The sequence below is a fragment of the Hippocampus zosterae genome, chromosome 3 (assembly GCF_025434085.1).
Source record: "Hippocampus zosterae strain Florida chromosome 3, ASM2543408v3, whole genome shotgun sequence".
Classification (NCBI taxonomy): Eukaryota; Metazoa; Chordata; class Actinopteri; order Syngnathiformes; family Syngnathidae; genus Hippocampus; species Hippocampus zosterae.
Window position 1 is genome coordinate 29,124,657 of NC_067453.1, and position 14,076 is coordinate 29,138,732.

The window sequence follows — 14,076 nt, forward strand, 5'->3', positions numbered from 1 at the left end:
TGACTGACCGCCTTCGGGAGGAAAAGTGTGGAATTCCATTTCCGCTGTAGGGTGTCAACCGGGATTTTTTTTCTTCCACCCCCACTTCGAACAAACTTTTAATTTCCAAGTCAACTCAAAAATTTTGAATCAAGCATCGTTGGCTTGAAGTATTATTCCTACAATGGCTTCCTCTCCTCAGAAGTCGCCCTCTTCCCCTAAATCGCCGACGACGCCGAAATCTCCTTCTTCGAGAAAGAAGGACGACTCTTTCCTAGGAAAACTTGGTGGAACTCTGGCGAGGAGGAAGAAAGCTAAAGAAGGTAAACAGCTCGCCGAGTCATGAATCGGAATGTCTTACTAGTGCTGTAAATGAGGACGAAACGATTGTGTTGTTTGAACATCCAGTAGTCCGCATTCCGAGTAAGGGCGATCCAGGTCAAAATCCGAAAAAAAAACCATCGATTCCGCACGTTAATAACACAACACTTTTGACTCTGTGGTATTTATTTATTTGTTTCTTTTCATTTCGACACATCACTGTCTGGTGTCTCTCTCCGGACTACGTGTCTTTATCCATGTAAGGTAAAGAATTCGTTCTGCTGGTCGTTGTCAAGGCTCGCCTCCTTCCACCCACTAACTGCTTTTTACCAATAATCGTGGAAAAGAAATTATTTTCCGCGGAGCTGGTTAGCCACTGTTTATGTTCTAATGTGACAAGATTTTTGTCCATAGAAAGTAATAAAACAATTACAATAATGTAATATGAAGGGTTATCCTTTATATTTTCTTTTTTTTTTTTTAATCCAATAATGATTTATTCTAATTTGCTGGAGTGTGGCAGCGAGCAGCCATTGGCATGTGCCCGTTTCTGGCTCTTCGCATCCCAAATCATGTTTTCAGACGCTTTTGATATGCACTCTTAATTTCACAGTGACACTATTGTATTTAACATTTGTGTTTTACATATTTGGTTTTGCTAATCGCATAAACCACACATTAACAAGTGCCAAGTGGAGCAGACAGTATTTTGACTCACAAAGGCAGAGTTACCATGAGGCAAACCCAAGTAACTGCTTCAGTATATAGATAGATGGATCAGATGATCAAGTAAAGTATGCAACTCGTTCAGAATGGCTTAATAAACGCCAAAATATGTGACAGGACTCTGATTGTTGAGGTTGTCAACTGGAAGTCAAGAATGGGATCATTCTGTCGCATCATTGAAAGCACGCCCGTCCCTCTTTGAGCATCATATTCAAGCGTTTTTACATGAAAGTGGAAAGGTCTCCTATTAAATGGATGATTACGTGCTGCTGCTCTGGTTTACTGTTCCACAGCTGAGGCTCATTTTCTGCTCTTGCATGTGTAATCGCATCAAATTCACACTGGCAGGACAAGAGACGCGTGCACACGGACTCACTCCGGGTGCGTGGGTTCGTGTGTGTTTTATGATTTGATGGAAGGCCTTGGCCAGCTGACTTTTTTTTCGGCGATCGTTGATTCAATTTTGAGTCACTGTGACACTTATGATCAGCAGCCATCGTAGTTGCCATTGTAAAGTGGAGTAACAGCGAGATAGAACGAAAGCGAAGACAGGATCAGGACGTTAACGGTGCTCTACTGATCGCCACAGGCTTCTCATGCATGTGATGCAGATGCTTTGATGTTATTGCTCGACTGGGACACACATTTCTGCATTTACAACACAGACACAAGAGGAAAGGGAAGTGATGCGCTTGACAATCCACACTGTGGGCATCGATGACACGTGAGATTGTAGTTAACTTTGCTCGAGCAGCAAATCTTTTCCAAAGTAGTACAAATGTTTTATCCTTGCCAGGAGCCGGACACTTATTTCATAATTGACATGAAAATGCAGTAAGAACAGGTTTCTGGATTAATCCAGTGGTCATTTGGTTCTAGCGTTCCCCATGAATTCACTCTTAGCTAATCATTTCATGACAGTCAGTGAGTGACACACAAGAAAAGGGAACCAGATTTTTTTCCCCTATTTTCCCGTGCTCATTTTGAAAACAAAATCAGCCGGCCACATTACGACACAGGCTGAGTTTGCTCGCATGATTCCTGAATACTTGTTTTTGAACAAGACACTCTTGCCACAATTTTTTTTTCCAGTTTTGTGTTTTTTGCTTGATATGAAATGGCCAGGTGTATTCAGTAGGATCTTTATTGGTCCCCCCCCTAACCAATCAAATTCACCTCTAGGTCAGATTCATTTCATGACCTGCTGACTGATTACCCTATGAGTTTATCATTGACATCAAAATGATGTTGTTTTATGTAATTCATATCTGTTTTTTTTTTTTTGGTCACTCCAGTGTCTGAGCTTCAGGAAGAGGGGATAAATGCCATCAACCTTCCTCTCAGCCCCACCCACTACGAGCTTGACCCTGAGGACACCATGCTTGGTATTTGGATGACAGTCCCTCAATTACACATGAAGCGTCAATAGTAGAAAAGTACTGAGAAGCTATAGACCGTTTTAGAAATCTATTGTCATTTAAAAAAAAAAAAAAGAGGTTTAACGAGAAACCATAATGCTTCGCTCACCCTGTACATTCATTGGGATGCCATCTTGTTCATCTTCTAGAGGAGAATGAGGTGCGTACGATGGTGGATCCAAACTCCAAGAACGACCGAAAACTGCAAGAACTTATGAAGGTGAGCGTTGCCAGAAACGAGCGTTCCGACATCTTACTTGAGTCTACGTCCCACATACGATGAGCCGAGCTCGAGACGTGAACGTGTAACGTGAGTTTGCTGGAAGGATTGGGAATCTTACTCACAATCAAATATAATCACAACATTTCTCCAGCATAGCAGCACGATACAATTTCAAATGTTTGCTAATCGATTTAATTGAAGAAAACCATAGTGAAATCATAACGAGAACTGAAGAAGGGAAACTTAAAGAAAGAGTCCATGGCACATTCAGCATACAAACCTTAAAGGAAACAAACGATGTAATTAAAATGTAGACAGATGCAAAGCAAAAAAAATAAAATTCTTGCAATACCTTTTGTAGGTGCTGATCGACTGGATAAATGATGTTCTCGTTGGCGAAAGGATCATTGTGAAAGATCTGGCTGAAGATCTCTATGATGGACAGGTCCTGCAGAAATTATTCGGTGAGTTCATCGAGTTATTCGTGATTCACATTTTCACAAGCTACATTTCAAACGTATTCTAGGTCTGGGTGATATGACTGGAAAGTCTTATCACCATATGAGTATTTCATATTGGTCTATATATGAGGGTCATTCAATAAATAAAGTGATTTTTTTAAGGACTTCTAACACAGATAGAAGCTTACTTATTTTTTATTTTTTAATTTGTCAATGTAGTCTCCCAGCACTGTCACACACTTTTCTTGTGTTGTTAGTCTTTCGCTTGCTTCATGAGGTTAGCTTCAATGTCATGCGCTCGGGCTCCAGGAATACACAGCAGTATGGCTGAGTAGTAGTAGCTCGCCGTGGTTATTCCTTATGCTTGTGTTGGCTTTCAGAAAAGCTGGAAGGTGAGAAACTCAATGTAGCGGAGGTGACGCAGTCAGAGATCGCCCAGAAGCAGAAGCTGCAGACGGTTTTGGAACGGATCAACGACTCACTCAAACTCTCCACCAGGAATATTCGCTGGAATGTTGACTGTAAGTGACACTGTCGTGGTCATTCGATTAGCATCACAAATTCATCCACTTTTGTCATCGACGTGTAATGATGTCCGCTTTATTAGGTACAGTCAACAGAGTAGGGGAGTCGAGGAATGATTTTATATTTGTCCAACAGTTTACAAATCAAATTTTTTCTCCACTGGTGTCATATCTCCAATAAATGATTTTTTTCAAATGTAGCACACAACTTGAAAATTCCTAAAGGCAGTAAACACATTCATAAGTGTGAGGTTTAATTTGTTTTAAGAAGAAGAATAACAAGGACTCGGATTAGGAACTGCATGTAGAAATACCGTACTGGCCCAAATATAAGACGGCCCTGATTATAAGACCCTCTTTTTCAAGACTCAAATTTGAAAAAAAGACTTTTTGAACACCAAATTAATTTTTATACAGAAAATAATGACAGTACATCTGAAAACAATTATTGTAATAATATATTTGAGAGAAAAAGCTTGTTATTTTGCCTCATTCAAATCTAAATTGCAATCACATTCGTAAATGAATGGCTTCTGGTTTTTGAAATGTACATTACATCATAACTTCTCCTCAGCTGCCGGTTAACACCTACTTTTCTCCAGATTGTCACTATGTTTCTCCATTTTCTGTTATCTCTTCAATTATTTTCTTCTCTTTTCCTTCTTACCGCTATTTTTTTATTGTCTTCTTTGTGCTACCGCTATTTTTATTTTTATTCTTCGTGACAGGGTTTCACTTTGGCCTGGGGAGTCAAGTTTAGCATTCGCTTCAATGATATCTGGCGCCATCTAGCGTCGTGAATGGGTATAATGTCTAGACCCCGAATATAAGACGACCCCCACTTTTTCAGTCTTATTTCAATGCACAAAACGCCGTCTTATTTTCGGGCCAATACGGTAATTCAGATTTTGCCAGGCAAATATTCATTTGATGAATCGGTGATTAACGACTTCTCTTTCTTTCGCGACATAAAGCGGTTCATGCGAAGAGTATCGTCGCCATCCTCCATCTGCTGGTAGCACTGTCACAACACTTCAGAGCACCAATCAGATTGCCGGACCATGTTTCTATTCAAGTCGTCGTGGTCCAGGTGAGCGTCAACACCGTGGTAGTGTTTGCATTTTTGTGCTATTTTTTGTCTGGGTTAATTTTTTTACAAACTCTTGCCAAGTGTTTACAGATATGTTTGGCATAATTTTCCTGTCAGAATGACATAGCCCTTCTCTGGCTTTCAGAAAAGAGAGGGCATCCTGCAATCCAGACAGATTCAGGAAGAAATCACCGGGAACACAGAGTAAGTAATAGAACTGAACAAGTAATAGACTTCACCCAAATACGTACGAGCGATACCGCGTAGTCCGGTCCGGTGGAACAGTGGTTAGCGCGTGGACCTCACAGTGCGGAGGTTCTGAGTTGAATTCCAGCTCCGGCCTCCCTGTGTGGAGTTTGCATGTTCTCCCCATCCTGCGTGGGTTTTCTCCGGGTGCTCCGGTTTCCTCCCACATTCCAAAAACACGCACGGCAGGCTTATTGAACGCTCTAAATTGTCCTTAGTTGTGAGTGTGAGCGTGGATGGTTGTTTGCCCCGCGATTGGCTGACAACCCGTTCAGGGTGTCCTCCGCCTACTGCCCGAAGACATCTGGGATAAACTCCAGCACGCCTCACGACCCTTGTGAGGATAAGCAGATCGGAAAATGGCCTACCAAAAGTTGCATCTCTACCACAAGGAAATTTCAGCCTTGTGTCCCCACACTGAAGATTTGATTACAGAGCACAAAGACTTTCCATTTTTTGACAGACAGAAGGATTTGCGATGGAGAGTACTGGAGATGATAAGTGACTGCCAACGTTTAAGGAATTTAGTTGATGGTCTCAAGAGCATGAAAACGGGTTGCGTTCACCGAAATGACATGAGTTTAACCATGGCAGCAACGACACTTTAAAGACGGTCTATCAACTTTTCTCAACTCGGCAACAACATGTTGGGATTATCAAATAGATGATCCAATTGGCAGCAGTTGTGCACGCTGGAAGAGAAGCCTTCCACTGCCACCTGCTGGAGAAACACAAGAACACGATCATGACACACTCTGTTTACATGATGAAGCCGCAGCTCTTCATTGTATCAGTAGCCAGCAGTGTTGTTTTGATGTCAAGATCATGTGACGGTATGGAGTCACCGTGGACCTCCCACAGAAATGATGCCCGGGTTCTTTCAAAAGCCGAGATGTACCTGTGCTTCTCCGCAATGTCATTATGATGCCATAGCTACATCTATTGTTTAATCGTTTCTAATCCCTTCCCCGTTCTCCACATTCCTCTGTGGTTGAATTGGAAGCCGTTGTTTTTCATTCTCTCCTGTTCTATAGAGATTCAAGTGTGAAATTGTGAATAACATGAAATGACCTGTGACTTTTTTTTCCTCTTCTCTTGTTCTAATTTTGCCAGGGCCTTCTCTGGAAGACATGGTAGGTCGTTATAGCACATACAGTATTATTACCCAATAATTTTCTTCTTCTTTTCATACCTGTCAACTCGTACGGTGTAGCCATAGTTCATACGGATTTTGTGGTGAATCATACGGATTCTGAAAATTTCCGTTTTATTTTTAGTAAAGTAACGCAGGAATACAACTCTGAACACAGTAATGCTACTAAGTAGAATAATGATTAGATATTAACCAGACATTGTATTACGGAGATCTACAATAAATATCATTGACAATTTCGTGTTTTTTTTTTTTCTGCCGTTATTTTGACATATAAAATGCTTTGGTATGTTATAAGGATGTTTTTGCTCTTTATAAGGATTTTTTTGGTAGCTTATACAGGTTGGCGCTCCGAAAAGTTGACAGGTATGCATATTGTTTTCCTTTTTGGCTTTAATGATTTATTCCACGTCCCCCCCCCGCCCACAGAGCGTGATGCTTTTGACACCCTGTTTGACCATGCGCCGGATAAACTGAATGTTGTCAAAAAGGTAGTGATGATTTGCACGGGCACTGCTGATTCATGAACCACATATTTATATTATGAAATGTCTTCAAGCAAACATTTAACCACAAGTAAATATGTCAACTTTGAACTCCCGCAAAGTACCGAAATTCGGCACTTTGGAGCAAATACAGCTATGCTCTTCAAAGCAAATCGTCTTGAGTCAATGAGTGACTTTGTGTTTTCTTAGACACTGATCACATTTGTGAATAAACACCTGAACAAGCTCAACTTAGAAGTTTCTGAATTGGAAACGCAGGTATGATGCTCATACACACACAAATAACATTTCTGCACCACTTAAATGGGAATGGGTCAGGACGGTGATTTTTTTCTTTGGGGGGGTGGGGGGTTTGTTTTTTGTGTCATTTATTCTTCTGCATTGTCTCCGACCAGACACCTGCTCTATTTACCTGCCTGTGCTGTGTGTCAGTTTGCAGATGGCGTTTATCTGGTGTTGCTGATGGGTCTGCTGGAGGGATACTTTGTGCCACTCTACAACTTCTTCCTCACACCAGAAAATTTTGACCAGAAGGTTGAGCACGCAAATTTTTTTCCTCCATTTTTAAATCGTCTCTGACTCTGCGGCATGGTTAAAAAAAAAAAACACTTTGAAGTCGATGCTCCATTTTTCTGAGGAGCATCACGCACGCATAGCCCAGGTCTGCCCTCACAGGCTTGGTTTCATCCCATCTGTTTCCCTCAGAGCCCATTCAGTGCGCAGCCATCTCTCCTCTCTGTTGGCCTCTCTAGCACCACGGTATTCTAAACAGGCAATCTACGGAGACGCCACAGTAGCCTTTTGTAACGGTCTTGGCCAGCCCCTCCTGCCAAGCTGTGAAGCAGAATGGCAATCCCTGATACAATGTGCACAACTCCACACACACACACACACACACACAGTTCTGGCTTGGAAGAACAGGCAGGAGCCCATAGCATCTGTAATCTCTTCTACGCAGGGAAAGACTAGAGTGAGGGCTTTGGGGCTCAGTTTTGTATGAGTGCGTGTGCTCATTTTTTACTTTGAGGATCTTGTTTTACTGCACGATACTGCCACACACGATTTCAAGCCATTCAGGTCTCATAGTACTGTAGTAAGAACCTGCAAATTAGCCCGGATCGTAATTTTCTTGTACAGATAGTTTAGTTAGATTGGTTTATTCTTATTTTTACATTTCATAATGCCTGCCGTGGGTTTTCTCCGGGTGCTCCGGTTTCCTCCCACATTCCAAAAGCATTCATGGTTAGGCTGATTGAACCCTCAAAATTATTCCTAGGTGTGATTGTGAGCATGGATAGTTGTTCGTCTGCAATTGGCTGGCAACCAGTTCAGGATGTCCCCCCCGCCTACTGCACGAAGACAGCTGGGATAGGCTCCAGCACCCCCGCGACCCTTGAGGATAAGATAAAATAAGATAAAAACGGATGGATGGATATACTGCACTACTATCTTACATGTAGGAACGTTTCACTTTTATCATGATTTCTATTTAAAGTCTAAAACTAGAAAATTAATAATAATGGATAACTAATGAAGTTGTTTCTGTAGCACTTAGTGTATGGTGGCATTTAGCCTCGGTGTTCGTGCTTGCCACAGAGCAGTGTTCGGCTTTCATTTATGTGCATGGCGGGGAGGGGGGGGGGGGGGCAAAATGATGAGCCGCATGTGTAATGTGTAATATTTTCTCACTCTCGCCGTAGGTGCATAACGTGTCTTTCTCCTTCGAGCTGATGCAGGATGGAGGCCTGGAGCGACCAAAGCCCAGGCCAGAAGGTACGAAACTGTTACGCAATCATCTTTCTGACAAATGCGGGGACGTTCTCCACAAAAAAAAAAAAAACTGAAACCTCCACTTGTAGCTGTTTAATAATATAAGAATAAGGTTTCTAAAAACTCATCACTTTGTTTCGTTACGTGAACATCCATCTTAAAACGACTCGGTGTTACCCGGTTGGCGAGCATTCATTGCAATTTAAGTGGTAGATGAACCGAGACAAGGGCGGCCCGGTAGTCCAGTGGTTAGCACGTCGGCTTCACAGTGCAGAGGTACCGGGTTCGATTCCAGCTCCGGCCTCCCTGTGTGGTGTTTGCATGTTCTCCCCGGGCCTGCGTGGGTTTTCTCCGGGTGCTCCGGTTTCCTCCCACATTCCAAATAGATCACCCGAATTTAATTGGATAATTTCCCAAGCGCCCGGTAGTCCAGTGGTTAGCACGTCGGCTTCGCAGTGCAGAGGTACCGGGTTCGATTCCAGCTCCGGCCTCCCTGTGTGGAGTTTGCATGTTCTCCCCGGGCCTGTGTGGGTTTTCTCCGGGTGCTCCGATTTCCTCCCACATTCCAAAAACATGCATGGCAGGCTATTTGAACACATTAAATTGTCCCTAGGTGTGAGTGTGAGTGCGAATGGTTGTTCGTTTCTGTGTGCCCTGCGATTGGCTGGCAACCGGTTCAGGGTGTCCCCCGCCTACTGCCCGAAGACAGCTGGGATAGGCTCCAGCACCCCCCGCGACCCTAGTGAGGATCAAGCGGCTCGGAAGATGAATGAATGAATGAACCGAGACATTTATTGGACATTTTTGGGCCGCACGTGACTTTAGCAAAAAAAAAAACAAACCCCCCCCCCCCCCCCCCCAAGACACCACAATGTTTTCTTGTGAATATTGGCTCTGTCACGATAGCCGCATCACTGCATTTCTTTTTCCCTTTTTCAGACATTGTAAACTGTGACCTCAAGTCCACCCTGCGGGTCCTCTACAATCTCTTCACCAGGTACAGGAGTGTTGACTGAGGACCCGAGCAACAAAAAGGGAGACTTTCTATGTCAATGGACCTCATGCTTTTGTCTTATAAATCCATTTCTTGTCGAAATGTGCTTTTTATTTGAATTCATACGTACCATTTTACAAATGACCACACTTGTTAATCCATGCAGCATCACTTTGAAGGGACACATTTGAAGAAAAAAAAAAATCACATTTCACATTTTTATTGAAACATCCTCATTGTATTTATTGTAAATGTAATACACTTCTGCTGGCATATTATTCTAGCCGTTTCCGCTCCTTTTAATATGCCTTTGATTAAACTTTCATGACTTGATGAACGGGCTGACTACTTCATATCCGGGACGTGTTAAGAAAATAAACTAAAATGATGTTTTCCGCAGCCAATGTTAGTTAGCTATTATATAACACAAGCGATATTGTCGTGGACTTAGGACCTGGTTTACTAAAGGTTTACCCGTGCAAAAATGGTCTTTCCACACAGATGTGGAAACTGATCTGCAGACAAATGTGCTAAATTGCTGCACCGGGGTTTGTGGATCAGCTTTCACGTATGTCTACTTATGCAGTCCTAAATTTGGCGTTGGCATGACTTAGATTTGTTCTTGATTTTACCACTTGGTGCTTTCTACCGCCTTTATTGCCGATTCATCTGTTTATATGGTATGTTAAATCACTCCATGTACAGCACTTTGTATGCAGCGATGGCTGTTTGCGAGTGCTCGAGAAATACTCTTGACTTGAAACAAAATGGTGGGTATTGCGCTTCACCTGCGCAATCCAACACAAGTTGTAAACGCCATTTCATCTTTATGGGAAAAGTGGCTTAGGAGCCGTTGGGCTCAACCATGCGAAATTGCTTGTCACACCGAGAATGGATTATGGGTGTTCCCACGATGTAGTCCGCATTCCACCAATATCAAGATTAAGATTAAGAAAAGATTAAGAAAACCTTTATTAGTCTCGCAATGGAGAAAATCCAGATTCACAGCAGCAAAGTTATGAAAGGAAGAAGTAGAACAACAAAAAAATAGGAGCTGCTGGAAAGGCAGCCACTCTCGCGGCGCCATTTTGAAGTCAAAATAACAAAAAAAAACATAAGACAACACATAGGACACAGACAGTCGTGCAATCTTCACCACTTTTCTGCATACACTTTGTTGTCTGAAGCAGTTCTAGATGAAAGAGGAGAGGATCAAAGTGTCCTTTCACCAGTGGATCATAGACATCATACTGAAAAATGTGCACATGTCTGCTACAAGCAAAGTTTTGAAAGCAAACACGAAGCTGTAGCGTCCATTGACGAAAAGAGATTAGTTCACTTCTCCTGTCCCACGTAATCCGCTTCAAACTCCAAGCCGCGACTCCCAGCTCCAGCTCAAGCTCTCAAGCTGTATTTGTTTTTCCTAAAAAAGGAAGCAAACAATTGTCTCGGCAGCAAAAAAACTAAAATAAATCAGGATAGAATGGTTATTTTTGTCTACGGAGATAATAAACAAAGCTCAAGGGTGAACATTCAAAAGTTTGTCAAACCGTTCAATGATTAAAAAGTATCCCAAAAGTATACGATGCTTGCCACACAGTTCTTAGGTTTTGGCTTTGACTCTCTTCGGCTTCCTCCGACATTCCCAAAACAAGTAAATTAGGTTAATTGGAGACTCTAAATTGCCCGCAGGCGTGAATGCTCGTTTTTGTCTTTGAGATCGCTTGGCGACCAGTCCAGTGTGTACCCATCCTCTCACCCACAAGTCATCTGGTCTTGGCTCTAACTCATCTTTGACGCTAATTCGAACCAGCGGCGTAGAAAATGGTGGGATGGCATGTGAGACACAGTGTGCAAGTCGTTTTTTTTTTTTTGTGTGTGTGCCTGCGGCAGAGAAGCATTTTGCTCGAGTGTAATCGTATCTGGAGCCTTAATGTCTTCTCAGATGCAACCGATCCTGAGGGATCCGAATACCATGTTACCATCATTTCCTCTGCCCTCCGTCGCCCGGGGAACAATTCCACAGTGCTAGTTAGGACCTTGTTATATTAATACGATTACATGATTATAACGTCGGTGCTCTTTGTGGGAGTCACGTGGGGGACTCTGCACTGCATATCTCTGACTGTGAGGACACCGTTATGCCGCAATGGATTGGTCGTCTTGCTCTTCCACGACAGGCAAATTGCGTACTCTATCTTTTGCCGGACCCAGAGTAACACTACATTTACTTCTGTGTCATTTCAGAAGAGAGACGCATTGATTTGCTTTTGTGTCACTTTCACCGCGCTCTTGGTGTTTTAGCTTTATCCTGATCATAGTTATGAATACAGTAATTGCTGATTTGTCGTTTTTTTTTTTTTTAAATCCAACAGAAATGTTTAATCCGACCTGTGTCGGATTGGGATAAAAAGTGACCACCACCATTGTTTTTCATTCAGTAAAAACTAACAATGGCCTCAGTATTTCACATCTTGTGTTTTTTGTTATTGTAAAGTGTCCTTGGGTGTCTTGAAATGCGCTTATAAATAAAATGTATTATTATTATTATTATTATTATCATGGGCGGCCCGGTAGTCCGATGGTTAGCACGTCAACCTCACAGTGCAGAGGGCGTGGGTTCGATTCCAGCTCCGGCCTCCCTGTGTGGAGTTTGCATGTTCTCCCCGGGCCTGCGTGGCTTTTCTCCGGGTGCTCCGGTTTCCTCCCACATTCCAAAAAAATGCGTGGCAGGCTGATTGAACACTCTACATTGTCCCTAGGTGTGAGTGTGAGTGCAAATGGTTGTTTGTTTCTGTGTGCCCTGCGATTGGCTGGCAACCGATTCAGGGTGTCCCCCGCCTACTGCCCGAAGACAGCTGGGATGGGCTCCGGCACCTCCCGCGACCCTAGTGAGGATGAAGCGGCTCGGAAGATGAATGAATGAATGAATATTATTATCATCTTCACTGCCGTCAAATTTCCTAAATTTCGCTTATAGATTTAACACGTGTCAAAACAGAATAATAACTCGGGTTTTGGGGACTTTTTCAATGTTCGTTATTTCATTAATCACTCTTAATAAGGTCCCTTTTTTTTTTTTACGTCAACATTAATTTTTATGTAATCGCTAATTAGAGTGACTAAAAGCCGCGTGTCCCCTACAAGAGGGCGCCAAGTCTTCCCGCCATCTGCCACGGATAGCTGAAGGAGACAAAAGTTAACGGATGTGCTTCCTCAACATGATTGATGACATCATGCGTGACAACAGCCATTCACTTACTTGAGGGGAACAATCGTCGTGGTTTGGGACGACATTATTCTTGAACCTCAACCGAGGAAAGTGGCGGTAGGCTTGCCAAGTGTGTTCTCGCTGAGGCACCGTGGCGTTAAAATGTAATCAAGATATGATGGCGCATTCACACTTTTTTTTTTTCTTCCTTCAATGGGTTCCATGCCTGGGGCTCTGGGGTTCAATCCCCCCCCGCCCGTGCAGTGTGATCCCTAATTCAAATGTGTCCCCTGATCACCTGTCATGAACAGAAAACCATGAAAGGTAACACCGATTAGATCAGCAGGCTCCACTCTGAGATGCAGCGGAAGAGTAAGGGAGGTTCTGACTTCTTTTGACAAGTTCATTCGTTCCATCTCCTCCTCTGAGCAGTTTGATCAATACCCAGCATGAAAATGGAGCCTTAAGGCCAATCCTTTAAATGCTATCTTTCACATCTGCATGGGACTCTGTCGTCCAATAAATGTCAGGAATCTGAGGGAGCAACAAAAGCAAGAGGAAGCTTGCCTGTACCTTCCCGCCAACTTTGTGATCTCACAGAGATGGAACTCGTCAAGGTTGCACTCACCGCAATGCTGAGAAAGCACCTTGAATTAAAGTAAGAGGACAAAAATACCTGGAATATCAATGTTTGGCATGTTCTCTAAAGTGCTTTGTTACACAGCTGTAGCTGTTGCGAAAGCAATATATGAAGAGACACAATGCAATGCATCTGTATTTATTTATTTGGTGCTTTCACAACAGCTGCAGCTGTAACAAAGCGCTTTACAGAACAGATTGTTGTTGTGATTGATTGTTGTCCATGTCCACTGGGCTCAGGTTCTGACCCTGCTAGTTTGCAAGTCCAAGTTTGATTATATAAGTGTGTTTTCCCCTCGATGGTCAAAGTCAGAAACACTTTAGCCAAGTTGCAATTATTACTTGAGAATGAATGGATATCAGGAAACATAATAATAGCTAGAGCAATTATATTTGACATATGATGCACCTAAAGTTAATATTTTTCAGTATTTTAAATTGCTTTGGAAACATACTCATTATAAGCAGTCCTAATTTATTGGAAACACAGATTTTCCAGCATGTATTGATGAGATAACATACACCTGAGTGTTACAAGTCACAAGGTTAAATTTATTTGATATTTTCCCCATCCACAAAGGGCCAGAACTACAGTATACTGTATGCACAGTCTGAAATATGTACTCTACCCGTACATATATTGACCTAAATCTTGTACAGAGTAATGCTGAAGGTTCAACAAAAATGACAGCAGTGATTGAATAGACGAGGGCTCTCACTATTGAATCGATTCTCCAAACGACTTTTCCATTGAGTAATCGGACCCCCAAAAGAGAATGAATAATCATTACAAATACAAATAAAGATCCTGCCAG

At 42.5% G+C, this 14,076-nt stretch overlaps 1 protein-coding gene and 1 long non-coding RNA gene across 2 annotated transcripts in view; one reads left to right on the top strand and one right to left on the bottom strand.

The window, feature by feature from the left end:
- Positions 1-14,076, bottom strand: part of LOC127598394 (uncharacterized) — a 164,867-nt gene that overhangs the window by 88,354 nt on the left and 62,437 nt on the right. The gene's annotated exons all lie outside the window — the stretch shown is intronic.
- On the top strand, positions 35-9,744 carry parvaa (parvin, alpha a). Its single transcript, XM_052062156.1, has 13 exons — positions 35-302; positions 2,322-2,411; positions 2,594-2,664; positions 3,029-3,131; positions 3,509-3,649; positions 4,627-4,742; positions 4,888-4,946; positions 6,102-6,121; positions 6,571-6,632; positions 6,837-6,905; positions 7,080-7,181; positions 8,348-8,420; positions 9,357-9,744. The coding sequence occupies exons 1-13, from the start codon at positions 164-166 to the stop codon at positions 9,431-9,433; spliced, it is 1,122 nt and encodes a 373-aa protein (XP_051918116.1). The 5' UTR covers positions 35-163; the 3' UTR covers positions 9,434-9,744.